At 42.3% G+C, this 16246-nt stretch overlaps 1 protein-coding gene across 10 annotated transcripts in view; it reads right to left on the minus strand.

Moving 5' to 3' along the window:
• cracd (capping protein inhibiting regulator of actin dynamics) overlaps positions 1–16246 on the minus strand; it is a 299145-nt gene that overhangs the window by 66850 nt on the left and 216049 nt on the right. For 8 of the 10 annotated variants that reach the window (XM_063043093.1, XM_063043094.1, XM_063043099.1 and 5 more), the window contains one exon: positions 12205–12370. The exons of the other annotated variants lie outside the window; for them this stretch is intronic. Coding sequence is in view for 5 of the 8 variants with exons in the window: in XM_063043098.1 (XP_062899168.1) it covers positions 12205–12370 (166 nt within the window). In the remaining 3 variants the exon portion in view is untranslated. The remainder of the gene's footprint in view (positions 1–12204; positions 12371–16246) is intronic. 10 annotated transcript variants of the gene reach the window in all.

The following is a 16246-nucleotide window of genomic DNA, read 5'->3' on the forward strand; positions in this document are numbered from 1 at the left end:
CAGTAATGAGTCAAGGGGTGGAGTACAGTAGCCAGGTTTGGCACGAGCCTGTTATAGTAATTAACCAATCCTAAAAAAGGACCGCAGCTGTGACATGTCTTTTGGTTGCGGGGCATCCACCATTGCGAGAATATTCTCAGCGCATTTGTTTAAATCTTGTGCATCAATGGTGTGACCACAGTAAGTGATGCTTGGTTTAAAAAATTCACACTTGTTGTATGGTGCTCTGAGTCTATAATCTTCTTATCTTTTTAACGCTGTATTAAGACTCTCAAGATGTTCCTTGTCATCTTTACCAGTAACCATGATGTCATCCAGGTAACACTGAGTACCTGGGCAGCCTTGCACCACCTGGTCCATAGCTTTCTGCCAGAATGCAGGTGAAGATGCTATTCCAGAAATCAGCCTATTATATGAATAAATCCCTTTGTATGTGTTTATGATGAGAAATACTTTGGATTCTTCTATATCCATCTCTAGGTACTGTAGACCTCTAGGTCCACTTTGCTGAAGTGTTTTCCTCCAGAAAGGTTTGCAAAGATATCCTCTTTCCTGGGCAGAAGATATTGATCTACTTCCAGTACTGAGTTGATAGTGACCTTAGGATCACCACAGATCCTGACAGACTCATTCTTCTTGGGTACTGGGACCACTGGTATTGCCTATGGGCTCGCTCAACCTTGGAAAGAATTTCTTCAGCTTCCATGTGATCTAGTTCACTGGTTACTTAATCACGGATGGTATTTGCAAAACTTGGGTGTGGCATTTTCATTTAATACTATTTCACCCTTGATATGTTTTAGTTTTCCAATGCCATCCTTGAACATGGCTGTGGCATCATCCAGTACCTTTCTTAGTTCACTTTCAGTTGAGCTATTACAAGGGATGTGGCTGGTAAATGCTGGATGGATCACCAATCAGGTTGTAGCTGTCTCAGCTAATCAGGCCCCCACAATGCTGGTCCTCCTGTTTTTACCACATACAAGCCCACTGTGGCTTGTTGGTAGTTGTAGTTGTAGTTCATTGCTATGAATGTCTTCCCACAAGGATTATCTTTCCTTTTGTATAAGTTCTTAATTAGATACCTGGAGGCTTCAGCTCACTATCTTTGAAATACCATTTTGTGAAATAACTGAAACAGACAATTCTATTCTATTTTAATTAATTTGCCTTTCACTTCTGGCATAAGCCATACTGCTTGTCTATTTTTAGATTTCACACTGGAAATCTCAAGGCTACGTAGTCCTGTGTCACTCTCATAATTATCAGTTTTTCCATCAGCAGCATGCAGATTAGTACTCTCTTTCAAACTGCAACTTGACATTTTATCTTTTTCTCATCCCTGTGCAGTCCATCTGTTTTTGTCTGCCTGACGTATTCTTTGTATGTGTCCTAATTTGTTGCATTTTCTGCAAGTTTCACCTTTACATCTGCATTGATCTGGTGTATGAGAGCCCTGCCACAATAGTAGCACAATCTGTTTGGCCAGGCCGGTTTCTCTTTAGACATTGCAATTTTATTCCTGCTCACTTTCATTCCTGACGGCAACTCAATTGGTCATCTATCTGCAATTTCCAGCTATTTCAACCACTTTTTAAAATGTGAGTTGTGTTTCAGTTAGGAGCCGATTTTGAATGCTTTCTTGTAAGATTCCACAAACGATACAATCTCTCAGTGCATCACTAAGCCCATCATTGAATTGACAATACTCAGATAATCTTATTAGTTCAGCCATGTATGCTGAAATAGACTCCCCTTCCTTGTGATTTCGCTTATAAAACCGGAAGCCTTCTGCAATCAACAATAGTTTCAGTGTTATATGTTCCTGCACTACTTTTACGATATAATCAAAGGTTATTTCAGCTGGTTTGGCTGGAGTAGCCAAACTCCTAAGCAAACTGCATGGCTTTAAATCCAATGTGCTTTGCAAAACTGGCATTTGTTTCTCATTGGCTATTTCATTTGCTTTAAAATACTGCTCAGTCCATTCAGTAGAGTGACATTCTGGGTGGGGGTGAGGCTGACAGCCCGTCCCTGCATTTCTAATGACCAGTACTGTTTATTGTTCTTGTGTTAAAATACTTCTGTGGGATTATGGTGGGAAGTTCCAGTTCATTTATTGTTACATTTTAGCTTGGGTTATACAGTTATTCACTTGTGTGTTTGTGGGTCACCCTAACTGTAACTGGGGTGTGTGATGGTCACCCCCTTCCCGCCCCAGTTGGTGTGAGACTGGTTGGGTTCACTCTCTGGGCCATGTTGCCTGGTCTGTTTGTGTCTATCACAATCCACCCACGTCACGCCGGTGTTCTTCTCTGACCACTGCCTTCTGCGAGCCACCTGTCACCTACGGGAGGACCGGAAAGCAGGCAGGGGGCGTGGAAACTGAATGTTAAGCTGCTGACTCCAGAGAACATTAAGGAACTAGAGAGGGAGTGCACAGGTTGGAGAACCTTGAAGGCCTTCTTTGATTCCCCTGTTCACTGGTGGGAAGCCACCAAGGAGAACATCAAGAGGTTCTTCATCCACAAAGGTAACCAGAAAGCAAGGCAGGGGCAGAGGGAACTGCGTAAACTCCAGACAGAGTTGCAGCAACTTCTCCTTCTGCAGTCGAAGGGGGCGGATGTCAGGGAGGAATTACGAGAGGTGAAGGGCCGGCAAGCCCAGCACTTCGCCGCCGAATCCTCCAAGATCATCTTCCGATCAAGGGTCCAAACCGTGGAGCAGGACCAGACGTGCTCACGCTTCTTCTTCCAAAAGGTGCAGAGAGGGAGCTCTGTGATCCACAACCTTAAGGAGGAGGACAGCTCCGTTACATTCTTGCAGACAGACAGATTGAGGATCTGCAGGTCCTTCTATGCCAGTCTGTATGACAGAAAGGCCACAGGCACCACAGCCTCCCACAACTTCCTGTTGTCTATCATGCAGGTCTACTGGAAGTGTACAACGCTATGCTTCTAGCTGGCAGCATGTCGGAATCCATGAGGAAGGGCATCATTACCCTCATCTACGAGCAGAAGGGGGAAAGGGATGACAGTAGAAATTGGAGGCCCGCATCACTCCTAAATATGGACTACAAGATCCTGCCTAAGGCTATCGCCAACAGGGTCAAGTCTGCTCTGGAACAGGTGATCCACCCGGACCACACCTGTGCTATACCAAGCAGGAAGATCTCGGACAGCCTTGCGCTGCTGAGGGACACCATCGCCTATGTGCAGGACAGGGGGGTGGACGCCTGCCTGGTCAGCTTGGACAGGATATCACACATGTACATGACAGATGTACTCTCCAAAATGGGATTTGGGGAGGGAATCAGGAATTGGATCAAACTGCTCTACATAGACATCTGAGTGCAGTCCAGGTCTGAAACATTGTCTCCACATCCCGCTGCCCATGGGAGGACTGCAGTGGGGCGGAATCAGTGACCCACCTCTTTTCACACTGTGGGTTTGCGGAGGAGGTGTGGAGGAGGAGGGACGGGCTAGTGTCACGCTTCATCCCCAGCAGCTGCGTCACAGAGGACTCTCTGCTCTACGGGCTGTTCCCAAGGATGCACATGGAGACAAACATCTGGCGCTGCTGGCAGAACATCAACTCGGAGAAAGACGCTCTTTGGTCGGCCCGAAACTTGATGATCTACCAGCACATGGAGATGTCCTCAGCAGAATGCTGCCGACTGGCACATTCTCGGCTGCAGGAGTACATGCTGAAGGACGCACTGAAACTTGGTGCAGCCACCGCAAGGGCCCGGTGGGGAAGGACCATGGTTTAGGGTTCTTCTCCCGTGGGAGTGGGAGGGGTTGGGGGTTGGGAGTATACCCCCCAACAATGGTGAAATAAAATAAACCAATAGAGTGCCATGTCAGTGGCTGAAATTGTGAAACTGTGTAGAATGTAATAGTACTGTCTGTAAAGTACTCAGAGTCATTGAATGGTTTATTGCAAATAATTCTATTATGAAAAAAGTATATCTTGTTATATAAAATAAAACTTGTTGTTGAGCTTTCTCGTCTGTCGTTATGACCCAAATGCTCGCCACCGTATACTTTTTATATTCCACTAATAAAAAGTGTCAATCTTTCCGATGTATCCAGCCATTTCTGTTCTCGTTTTATGATTATTATCGCATGGTACTCACAGTTTATGAATCTGTGACTTCTTCCTTTTACTGCCTTGTTTTTCCCTGATTGTTTTTCCTCTTGCAAAGAAAGTGTGCTGCTCCAAAGAGAAAAAAACTGCTGTGGTTTTTTTTAAACCCGAACTTCAACAACAGGCAGTCGTTTCAGGTTCATTTAAAGTTTCTCGTCACCACTATTATGTTTTTTAACTCCAAAACATAAAAACATAATTGAAGAAAAGCAAGGAAGCTGAGAGATGCAAGTTTTAATTTCTTTTTTACTTTAAGCGAGGTGTGACCGTATCATGTGGGCGTGTCATGACGCATGCAATTTATGTATTTTTACACATAAGTCATAATGAATTATTTAAACAACCAAGAATGTTTAATCAAACAATATATTTACAATATTGTCCATATATTACTGAAATATTAAATACACAACAAATTCCACTTAATTGGGCCACCGGTTATTTGAGGCAGGAGACTGTTGCCAAACCGTTTCGAACTAGCACCAGTCACGTGCAGTTGCATGGCCATAGACACTACACTATGAATGTTTCATTGTAACATTCAAGATGATTATCGATACTTTCAAGTTCTTCATAATTCCTAACTTGTTGACATAGTGAATTTGTTTCATTTTCACTCCCTGCCATTTCTGGCATCTCCAAGCCTGGATGCTTGAAACTGCAGTGAGCAAATAGTTCTGAGTTGTCTTACTTCTTATTTCTTACCCAACTATCAGTAACAAAAATCACTGCATTTTGAACACAAACACGCACAACTGACACTTTTTGTTGGCTCTAAGCATGGTGTAGTCTCTAATGGCCACACAAGTGCATGTGACTAACGCTAGTTAGGAACTGTCGGCAGCAGTCTCCTATCCTAATTAAGCAGAATAGTGTCCCAAATAAACAAAGGGCATCCCACCTATTTTCTAGAATACTTTTTGTTCTTTAAGAGTTGTCCCAAATAAGTGGGTGTCCCAACTAACTGATGGCCCAATTAAGCCATAATCCACTGTAATAAGAATATAATTTCATAATTCAATTTTCTTTCCTGGTGATGAATATGTGTATATTCATGGTATATACTATTAAAGATGACAACAAAAGTGGAGTGCAATCGAATATTTATAGTGTTGAACAGTTGTAACTGCTGTTAAAATCTACAATCTGAAGGTGAATTGAAAAATTGATTTCAACCTATTGAAAGATGCAGTTATCATCATCATCAACTTTTTAATAGGTTGGGAATTAACATACTCAAAATATTAGGAGAGTAACATTATGACAACTGTTACAATACTTGGTTATACAAAATATGATTTTACAAAACCAAAGATTAATTAGATTTAATTTACTATTTTAGTTTCAATTTCCGTAAATATTAGTGTACCACTTAGCACTTTTCCGGATTGGACTCCATATGCCACTTCTCCACCCGACCGTGCATCCAGTCTATAGTACGTGGTAATAATGATAACCTACACTATCCACAACACCTCCAACCTTCATGTCATCTACAAACTTACTATCGCACTCCTTCGGTTCCTCATCCAAGTCAAATCTAGGGAATATTGAAAAACCTAAACAGAGTGGATATGGAGAAAATGTTTCCAATAGTGAGGGAGGGCACAATTTCAGAATAGAAGGACATCTCTTTAGAATAGAGATGAGGAGAAATTTCTTCAGTGAGTGAGTGGTAAATTTGTGGAATTCATTGTCACAGATGGCTGTGGAGATGGTCACTGCGTATATTTAAAGCAGAGGGTGATAGGTTCTTGAATAGTAAGGATGTCAAAGGTTAAGAGTTGAAGGCAGGAGAATAATGTTGAGAGGGTTAATAAATCAGCCATAATGGAATCGCAGAGCAGACACAATGGGCTTAATGACCTAGTTCTGCTCCTGTGTCTTATGGTTTTACGGTCTAACTCATTTTTAACAGATCACAAACAGTAGATGGAACCAGAATAAATCATTGCGTCACATCACTATCGCCCACCTCCAGGCAGAGTACTTCATCTACTACCACCTTCTGTGGGCAAGCCAAATTAGAATCCATGCAGCCAAGTCTCCATGGATCCCATATCTCATGACTTTCTGGATGAGCCTATCATGAGGAATGTTGCCAAGCACCAGGTGATCTACTTGGAATCCACAAATCTGGAATAGAAGGAAGTCATACTTGATCCTGCAGGACTGCCCAAGAAGATACAAAGTAATGTTAGTAAGTATGATTGGAAAACCCTCACCAATTTTTTCTAGATGCACCACAGAAAGCTTCCTATCCAGGTGCATCACAGTTTGGTATGACAAATGTTTTGCCCAAGACTGAAATAAATTATATAGTTATGGGTGCAGCTTAATCCCTCAGAAAAAAAAGAATGTAGCAAAACCAACGAGCTGATCATTGACTTCAGGAAGGGGGACGGGGGACTGTGCACACACTCCTGTTCGCATCATCTTCGCTGAGCTTGGGAGGGCTGAGCTTCAAGTTCCTAGGAGGGAATATCAATAGCCTGTCCATTGCCAAGAAAGATCACCAATGCCTCTACTTCCTCAGAAAGCTAAAGATATTTGGCAAGTTTCAGTTGATCCTCACAGATTTTTATCAATGCACCACAATGATCAATAGTTTTCAGTCATGGATGAGCAATTTCCATATAGCCAGCACTTTGAATGCTACAATTGAAAGGAAGGGGGAAGGAACAAAAGGCCATACGAAATAGGAGCAGGAGTCAGCCATCTGCCCCGACGAAGCTGCTCTGCCCTTCAATACGATCATGGCTGAACTGTCCATGGACTTATCTCCACCTACCTGCCTTCTCCCCATAACCCTTAGTTCCCCTAACATCTATCCAACCTTATCTTAAATATATTTACTGAGGTGGCCTCCACTGCTTCATTGGGCAGAGAATTCCACAGATTCATCACTCTCTGGGAAAAGCAGTTCCTCCTCATCTCTATCCTAAATCTGCTACTCCCCCAAATCTTGAGGCTATGTCTCCTAGCTCTAGTCTCACCTACCAGTGGAAACAACTTTCCTACCTCTATTTTATCTATCCTTTTCATAATTTTATATGTTTCTATAAGATCTCTCAATCTTCTGAACTCCAGTGAGTACAGTCCCAGGTGACTCAATCTCTCCTCATTTCTGGAATCAACCTGATGAACCTCCTCTGCACCGCCTCCAAAGCCAGTATATCCTTCCTCAAGTAAGGAGACCAGAACTGTATGCAGTACTCCAGGTGTGGCCTCGTCATTACCCTGTACGGTTGCAGCATAACCTCCCTGCTCTTAAATTCAATTCCTCTAGCAATGAAGGTCAACATTCCATTTGCCTTCTTGATAGCCTGCTGCACCTGCAAACACACCTTTTCTGATTCACGCACAAGCACTCCCAAGTCCCTCTGCATAGCAGCATGCTACAATTTTTTACTATTTTAAATAATAATCTGCTTTTCCATTTTTCCTTCCAAAGTGGATGACCTCTCATTTATCAACATTGTATTCCATCTGCCAGTCTCTTGCCCACTCACTGAACCTATCTATATCTCTCTGCAGACTCTCCGTATCTTCTGCACAATTTGCTTTTCCACTCAATTTTGTATCATCAGCAAACTTAGATACACTACACTTGGTTCCCTCTTCCAGATTGTTAATGTACGTCGTAAACAGTTGCGGGGCCAGTACCGACCCCTGCAGCACTCCACTCACCACTGATTGCCAACCAGAGTAACACCCCTGTATTCCAACTCTCTGCTTTCTATTAGTTAACCAAGCAGAACCTTATCGAACGCATTCTGAAAATCCATGTAAATAACGTCCATCTGTTCCCTCTATCTACTGTGCTCATTATATCCAGTAAGTTTGTCAAACAGGACCTGCCTTTGCTGAATCCATGCTGCATCTGCCCGATGGATCATTTCTTTCCAGGTGCCTCACGATGAGGGGTGATTGATAAGTTCGTGGCCTACAATAGAAGGAGTCAATTTTAGAAAACCTAGCACATTTATTTATCCTACATTTACACACTTAGTCCAGCGGTCGTGGAGCATACGAATCCCTTCTTTGTAGAAGTCGGCATCTTGGACCTCCAGAAAGTGGTCCACAACAGGGGTGATTGATAAATTTGTGGCCTAAGGTCGAAGGAGGTGAGTTATTAACTTCAAACTTCAAAGAGTTGAACTTATCAATCACCCCTTCTGTGGACCACCTGGAGGTCCAGGACGCTCTCATTACGTGCACATGCAGTTCAACTCTTTGAGTGATAATGCAGGAAGTTTGAAGTTAATAACTCATCTCCTGCTACCATAAGCCACGAACTTATCAATCACCCCTGCTGTGGACCACTTCTACAAAGAAGGGATCCGTATGCTCCACGACCGCTGGACTAAGTGTGTACATGTAGGAGGGGACTATGTTGAAAAATAAATGTGCTAGGTTTTCTAAAATTGACTCCATCTACCGTAGGCCATGAACTTATCAATCACCCCTCGTAATTCTTCTTTAATGATAGTTTCAGGCATTTTCCCAACTACAGATGTTAAAATAGCTGGCCTAGAATTATCTGCCTTCTGCCCACATCCTTTTTTGAACAGTGGCGTGACATTTGCCGTCTTCCAATCCGCCAGAATCAGCCATGGCAGTTCAAAAAGGTGTTACACCTGAACCTGAGGGGGACCAATATCTCTGTGGGCTGGTTTTCTAGAACTATTAGGGAGTGCTTAAACTAATTTGGCAGGGGGGTGGGAACTGGAATGACAGGGCTGAGGACGGGGCAGTTGTTATACAAGTAGATATAGTGTGCAGTAAAACTGTGAGGAAAGACAGGCAGATGATAGGGCAACATTTTATTCAGTAAGATGAGCTGAAGTGTATCATGGGGCAAAATTTAAAAGGATAATGAATACAGGACTGAAGATGTTACATTTGAAAGCACGCTGAATTCACCCTGCAGTTTGAGAGAGATAAAGTCAGATGTGAGAGTATTAGAGTGGAGTAAGTGGAACTACATAGGTATGAGAGGAACTGGTCAACGTTGATGGGAAGGGGACACTAGGATGATGGCAGAACATCAATGGCTGACATTTCGGGGGGCAAGTTGGAAGGCACAGGATAAGTACATCCCAAAGATGAATAAGTATTCTAAAGGGAGGATGGGGCAATCATGGCTAACAAGAGAAGTCAAAGACAGCATAAAAGCAAAGGAGAAAGCATATCATATAATATAGCAAAATTAGTGGGATATTAGAGGATTCAGAAACTTTTAAAAGCAACAGAAGGCAACAGAAGGAGAGAAAAGATAAAATATGAAGGTAAGCTAAGAGAATACCAGAAGTTTTTTGCAGAAATATAAAGAGTTATATTGGATTGCTGGAACATGATGCTGGAGAGGTAGTAATGGGGACAAAGACATAGAGGATAAACTTAATAAGTATTTTGCGTCAGTCTTCACTGTGGAAGACACTAGCAATATGCCTGAAATTCAAGAGTGTCAGGGGGCAGAAGTGAGTGTAGTTGCTATTACAAAGGAGAAGGGTCCTTTGGAAGCTTATTGTTCTGAAGGTAGATAAGTCACCTGGACCAGATGGACGACACCCCAGGGTTCAGAAAGAGGTAGCTGAAGAGATTGTGAAGGCATTAGTAATAATCTTTCAAGAATCTCTAGATTCTGGAATGTTCTGGAGTACTGGAAAGCGTAAATGTCACTACTCTCTTTCAGAAGGGAGGCAGGCAGAAGAAAGGAAATTATAGGTCAGTTAGCCTGACTTCAGTGACTAGGAAGATGTTGGAGTCCATTATTAAGGATGGTTTGGTGTACATGGAGGCGCATGATAAAGTAGGACAAAATCAGCATGGTTTCCTTAAGGGGGAATCTTACCCGATAAACCTAATGGAATTCCTTGGGGAAATAACAGGCAGGATAGACAAAGGAAAGTCAGTGGATGCTGTTTACTTGGATTTTCAGAAGGCCTTTGATGAAGTGCCACACATGAGGCTGCTTAACAAGATAAGAACCTATGATATTACAACAAAGATACTAGCATTGACAGAAGATTGGCTGACTGGCAAAAGGCAAAGAGTGGGAGTAAAGAGGGCCTACTCTGGCTGGCTGCCAGTGAGTAGTGGTGTTCCACAGGGGTCAGTATTAGGATGGCTTCTTTTTAAGTTATATATCAATGACTTGGATTACAGAATTGATGGCTCTGTGGCCATGATTGCGACGTTACAAAGATAGGTGGAGGGGCTGGTGGTGTTGAGGAAACAGGGAGTCTGTAGCAGGACTTTGACAGATTGTAAGAATGGGCAAAGAAGTGGCAGATGGAATATAGTGTAGGGAAGTGTATGGTCAAGCACTTTGGTAGAAAGAATAAAAGCATAGACTGGTTTCTAAAAGGGGAGAAAATTTAAAAATTGGAGGTGTAAAGGGACTTGGGATTCCTTGTGCAGGATTCCTTAAAGGTTAATTTGTGGGTGAATCGGTGGTAAGGAAGGCAAATGCAATATTAGCATTCATTTTGAGTGGGCTAGAATATAATATCAAGGATATGAAGCTGAGGCTTTATAAGGCATTGGTCAGACTGCACTTGGAGTATTGTGAGCAATCTTGGATTCCTTATCTCAGAAAAGATGTGTTGGCATTGGAGAGGGTCCAGAAGCGGTTCATGAGAATGATTCCAGGAATGAAAGGGTTAACATGTGAAGAGCATTTCATGGCTGTGGGCCAGTACTCGCTGAAGTTTAGAAGAATGAGGGGGATTTCATTGAAACCTATTGAATATTGAAAAGCCTAAATAGAGTGGATGTGGAGAGGATATTTCCTATTGTGAGTGAGTCTAGGACCAGAGGGCACAGCCTCAAAATAGAGAGATGTCTATTTACCACAGAGGTGAAGAGGAAATTCTTCAGCCAGATGGTGGTGAATCGGTGAAATTCATTGCTACAGGTGGCTGAGGAGGTCAAGTCATTGAGTATATTTAAAATAGAAGTTTTAAAATAGATTCTTGCTTACTCAGGGTGACAAAGATTATGGGGAGAAGGCAGGAGAATGGAGTTGAGAAGGATAATAAATCAGCCATGATGGAATGGCAACACAGACTCAATGGACCAAGTGGCCTAATTCTGCTCCTATGTGCTATGATCTTTTGATCTTTTGGCAGTAGTACAAAATAATTGGCAAGATTTATGTGAGCTGAAATTAAATGACACTTACAAAGTGCTGGGGTAATCCAGCAAGTCAGGCAGCTTTTATGAAGGGGAATAAGGATCAGGGTCTCATCCCAAAATGTTGACTGTTTATTCCCCTCCATAGATGCTGCTTGACCTATTGAGTTCTTGCAGCATTTTGTGTGCAATGCTTAAGATTATTGCAGAATGTCCTGTGTTCATGAAATTAAACAACAATCCTTTGTGTTTGCAAATGTGAAACTTAAAAGCAGAAGGTTGGTGGCTCAGCTTTGAATTCTCCCTTGTTAAGCAATTCAAACTTAATTTTCAGAACCACAAAAGCAATATCTGAAAATGGAATATTCTAACTTTATATTCATATGGTACAGCCTGTTAATTATTAATGACTTATAATACACTAACTTTTTATGAAACCCCAGTTGATATGATTACTACTAATGCCAGGCACTAAACCCCAAACGAGTGAGACAAGATCGTACCTTTAATTGTACTTTAAACTTGTTTAAAAAAATTTGAACATTGTTATTGTAATCAAAATGTGCAACTTAATTCAATGATAAAGTTAGAATTATTCCTGTAGTTCTATAGTTTAATTCCCTGCAGTTTTATTGAATTATCAGATCATATTTTGAGAATGTCTTCTATTGAGATATTCAGATAGAATGTAATTCAATTCCTTACAATTTAACCTAAGCATACGGCAAACATTGCTGTTCAGTGATTTCCTTAAATTGTTCATGCAATTTTTTCATTACATCCTAATTCTAATTTATCATCTCAGCAATTAGTGTGAATGAATAAAAATGCTGCTGAGTGAATCTCTAATCATGACTTTAATGTTTTTTTATCTTTACTTTGCTAGGAAAAATCATTGATTCAAGGAGAATTTACCTTAATTCATCTTCTGACTCCTCAGTAGCTAATCCAATGCCATTTCGAACATCCCCAGACGAGTGACAGGATTTTAGATTTACTCTTTCAGCAAATGTTGGTGGTACTTTCCTTCTTTTACCAAACAGCTTCCTGAATGTTTGGAATTTGCCCTGCTTTTTCTTCTCTGTCAATTACAAGATTCATACACACTTTTATGTAAACTAATTGCTGTTATACCAAGGGTTCAATACAGGAATAAATGGTACAGTCGCGTGGAAAGTATGGTCAAAGGGCAATCATGAAGTCGATTCAGCATTTTCTCTTTGGTGTTTCTTTAAGTTAAAAAAAATACTCATATTGAAACCATTTGTTTTCATGCCATTTCAAGCCTTTAATGTTGTAGAACTTTTCGGGTATTTCAGACAAGGGTGCCAGTAATTTTAATCATTCTTAGACATACAATAGTTTGTCTCACCTCTGTGCCACCTAGCAATGTATATGAGGCAAATGATAGAGGATCTTGAATCTACAAGGTGGAATAAGTCTTTGGTAGTAAAACTTAAATGAGCAATAGTGAATTAGCAACCTGTAAAACCTCCAGATGAGAAGCAAAACAGGCAATGTGTAAAATGGCTACAGATTTATTGTCAACAATTTGTTCTATTAATAAAGACACCTTCCTCAGGGTAGAAATTATACCAAGCCTGTTAAAATGACGATGCAGAGGGAGCCCACAGTGCTTTTGGGCAAGCCACACTGTTGTGATATTCCAACGTCTTACCCCAAAGAAACAGCGACAAGACCCTACACAAGAAACAGCGACAAGAAAAGATGAGGACAGGAGGTTGATATAGTATCACTGTGCACCTCAGGTGCAAAAATCGAGAAATAACCCAATGCTTAATGCAGCACACAACTCAATCACAGTGGTAGTTATGTAGCAATAAATACTGTACGTTAATGTTTTATCACATATATTACTTTCACTTTTGGAAAACTGTAATGCTTTACACAGGATCCTCCATGTCCTCACTTGCAGACCCCTGTCAGTTCAGATTGACAACAACATCTCCTCCACAAACACCATCAGCACAGCTGTGTGCTTAGCCCCCTGCATATTCAAATTTGCCGAAGACACCAGTGGTTATGAATCAGCATATAGGAGAGAGATTGATCATCTGGGTGAGCGGAGTCACAACAACGACTTCTCAATCAAAATCAGTAATACCAAAGAGTTAATTATTGACTTCAGGAGGAAGAAACCAAAGGACCATGAGCCAGTCCTTATCAGGGGAATTAGAAATGGAGGGGGTCAGCAACTTTAAATTACTTGGTGTTATCGTTTCAGAGGGACCTGTCCGGAGCCCAGCACATAAGTGCAATTATGAAAGAAAGCATGGCAGCACTTCTACTTCCTTAGAAGTTTGAAAAGAAATGGCATGACATCTAAAACTTGGACAAACTCAGGAGGGTAGGGGAAGGAAGAGGATCATGTAGCAGTGATAGGGGACTCTATAGTTAGGGGGTCAGACAGGCGATTCTGCTTGCGCAGGAAAGAAATGTGGATGATAGTTTGCCTCCCAGGTGCCAGGGTCTGGGATGTTTCTGATCACGTCCATGATATCCTGAAGTGGGAAGGAGAACAGCCAGAGATTGTGGTACATATTGGTACCAATGACATAGGTAGGGAGGAGGTCCTGAAAACAGACAACAGGGAGTTAGGAAGGAAGTTGAGAAGCAGGACCTCAAAGGTAGTAATCTCGGGATTACTGCCTGTGCCACGTGGAGTCAGTATAGGAATAGAATGAGGTGGAGGATAAATGCGTGGCTGAGGGATTTGAGCAGGGGGCAAGGATTCAGATTTCTGGATCATTGGGACCTCTTTTGGGGCAGGTGTGACCTGTACAAAAAGGACAGGTTGCATTTTAATCCCAAGGGGACCAACATCCTGGCGGGAAGGTTTGCTAAGGCTGTTGGGGAGAGTTTAAACTAGAATTGCTGGGGGGTGGGAACCAAATTGAAGTGACGGAGGAAGAGGCATTTGGCTCACAAATAGAGAAAGCTTGGAGACAGTTGAGAGAGAGAATAGGCAGGTGATAGAGAAGGGACGCGCTCAGACCGATGGTTTGAGATGTGTCTATTTTAATACAAGGAGTATTATGAAAAAAGCAGATGTGCTTAGAGCGTGGATTAGTACTTGGAGCTATGCTGTGGTGGCCATTACAAAGACTTGAATGGCTCACGGGGAGGAATGGTTACTTCAAGTGCCAAGTTTTAGATGTTTCAGAAAGGACAGGGAGGGAGGCAAAAGAGGTGGGGGCGTGGCACTGCTGATAAGAGAAGGTGCCATGGCTGCAGAAAAGGAGGAAGACATGGAGGGATTGTCTGCTGAGTCTCTGTGGGTGGAAGTTAGGAACAGGAAGGGCTCAAGGTGCCACACATGAGGCAAGATAAGAGCCCATGGAATTACGGGAAAGTTAAATACGTGGATAGGGCATTGGCTGATTGGCAGGAAACAGAAAGTGGGAATAAAGGGATCCTATTCTGGTTGGCTGCCGGTTACCAGTGGTGTTCCACAGGGGTCCGTGTTGGGGCCGCTTCTTTCTACGTTGTACATCAATGTTTTGGATTATGAAATAGATGGCTTTGTGGCTAAGTTTGCTGATGATATAAAGATAGGTGGAGGGGCCGGTAGTGCTGAGGAAACAGAGAGTCTGCAGAGAGATTTGGATAGATTGGAAGAATGGGCAGAGAAGTGGCAAATGAAGTACAATGTTGGAAAGTGTATGGCTATGCACTTTGGCAGAAAAAATAAATGGGTAGACTATTATTTAAATGGGGAGAGAATTCAAAGTTCTGAGATGCAATGGGACTTGGGAGTCCTCGTACAGGATACCCTTAAGGTTAACCTCCAGGTTGAGTCAGTGGTGAAGAAGGCAAATGCAATCTTGGCATTCATTTCTAGAGGAATAGAGTATAGGAGCAGGGATGTGATGTTAAGGCTCTATAAGGCGCTGGTGAGACCTCACTTGGAGTACTGTGGGCAGTTTTGGTCTCCTTATTTAAGAAAGGATGTGCTGACGTTGGAGAGGGTACAGAGAAGATTCACTAGAATGATTCCGGGAATGAGAGGGTTAACATATGAGGAACGATTGTCCGCTCTTGGACTGTATTCCTTGGAGTTTAGAAGAATGAGGGGGAACCTCATAGAAACATTTTGAATGTTGAAAGGCATGGACAGAGTGGGTGTGGCAAAGTTGTTTCCCATGATGGAGGAGTCTAGTATGAGAGGACATGACTTAAGGATTGAAGGGCGCCCTTTCAGAACAGAGATGAGAAGAAATTTTTTTAGCCAGAGGGTAGTGAATCTATGGAATTTGTTGCCACGGGCGGCAGTGGAGGCCAAGTCATTGGGTGTATTTAAGGCAGAGATTGATAGGTATCTGAGTAGCCAGGGCATCAAATGTTATGGTGAGAAGGTGGGGGAGTGGGACTAAATGGATCAGCTCATGATAAAATGGAGGAGCAGACTTGATGGGCCGAATGGCCGACTTCTGCTCCTTTGTCTTGTCTTGTCTAACAACTCTACTGGGTGTTTTTTATAGACCACCCAATAGTAACAGGGACGTCGAGGAGCAGATAGCGAGACAGATTCTGGAAAGGTGGAATAATAACAGGGTTGTCGTGGTGGAAGATTTTAATTTCCCAAACATCAATTGGCATCTCCCTAGAGTGAAGGGTTTAGATGGGGTTGAGTTTGTTAGGTGTGTTCAGGAAGGTTTGTTGACACAATATGTAGATAAGCCTACAAGAGGAGAGGCTGTACTTGATCTGGTTTAAGGAAATGAACCTGGTCAGGTGTCAGATCTCTCAGTGGGAGAGGATTTTCGAGATAGTGATCACAATTCTATCTCCTTTACCATAGCATTGGAGAGGGACAGGAACAGAGAAGTTAGGAAAGCATTTAATTGGGGGGGGCGGAATATCAGGCTATCAGGCAGGAACTTGGAAGCATAAATTGGAAACATGTTCTCAGGGAAATGTGGCAAATGTTCAGGGG

This window comes from Mobula hypostoma, chromosome 3, assembly GCF_963921235.1.
Source record: "Mobula hypostoma chromosome 3, sMobHyp1.1, whole genome shotgun sequence".
Classification (NCBI taxonomy): Eukaryota; Metazoa; Chordata; class Chondrichthyes; order Myliobatiformes; family Myliobatidae; genus Mobula; species Mobula hypostoma.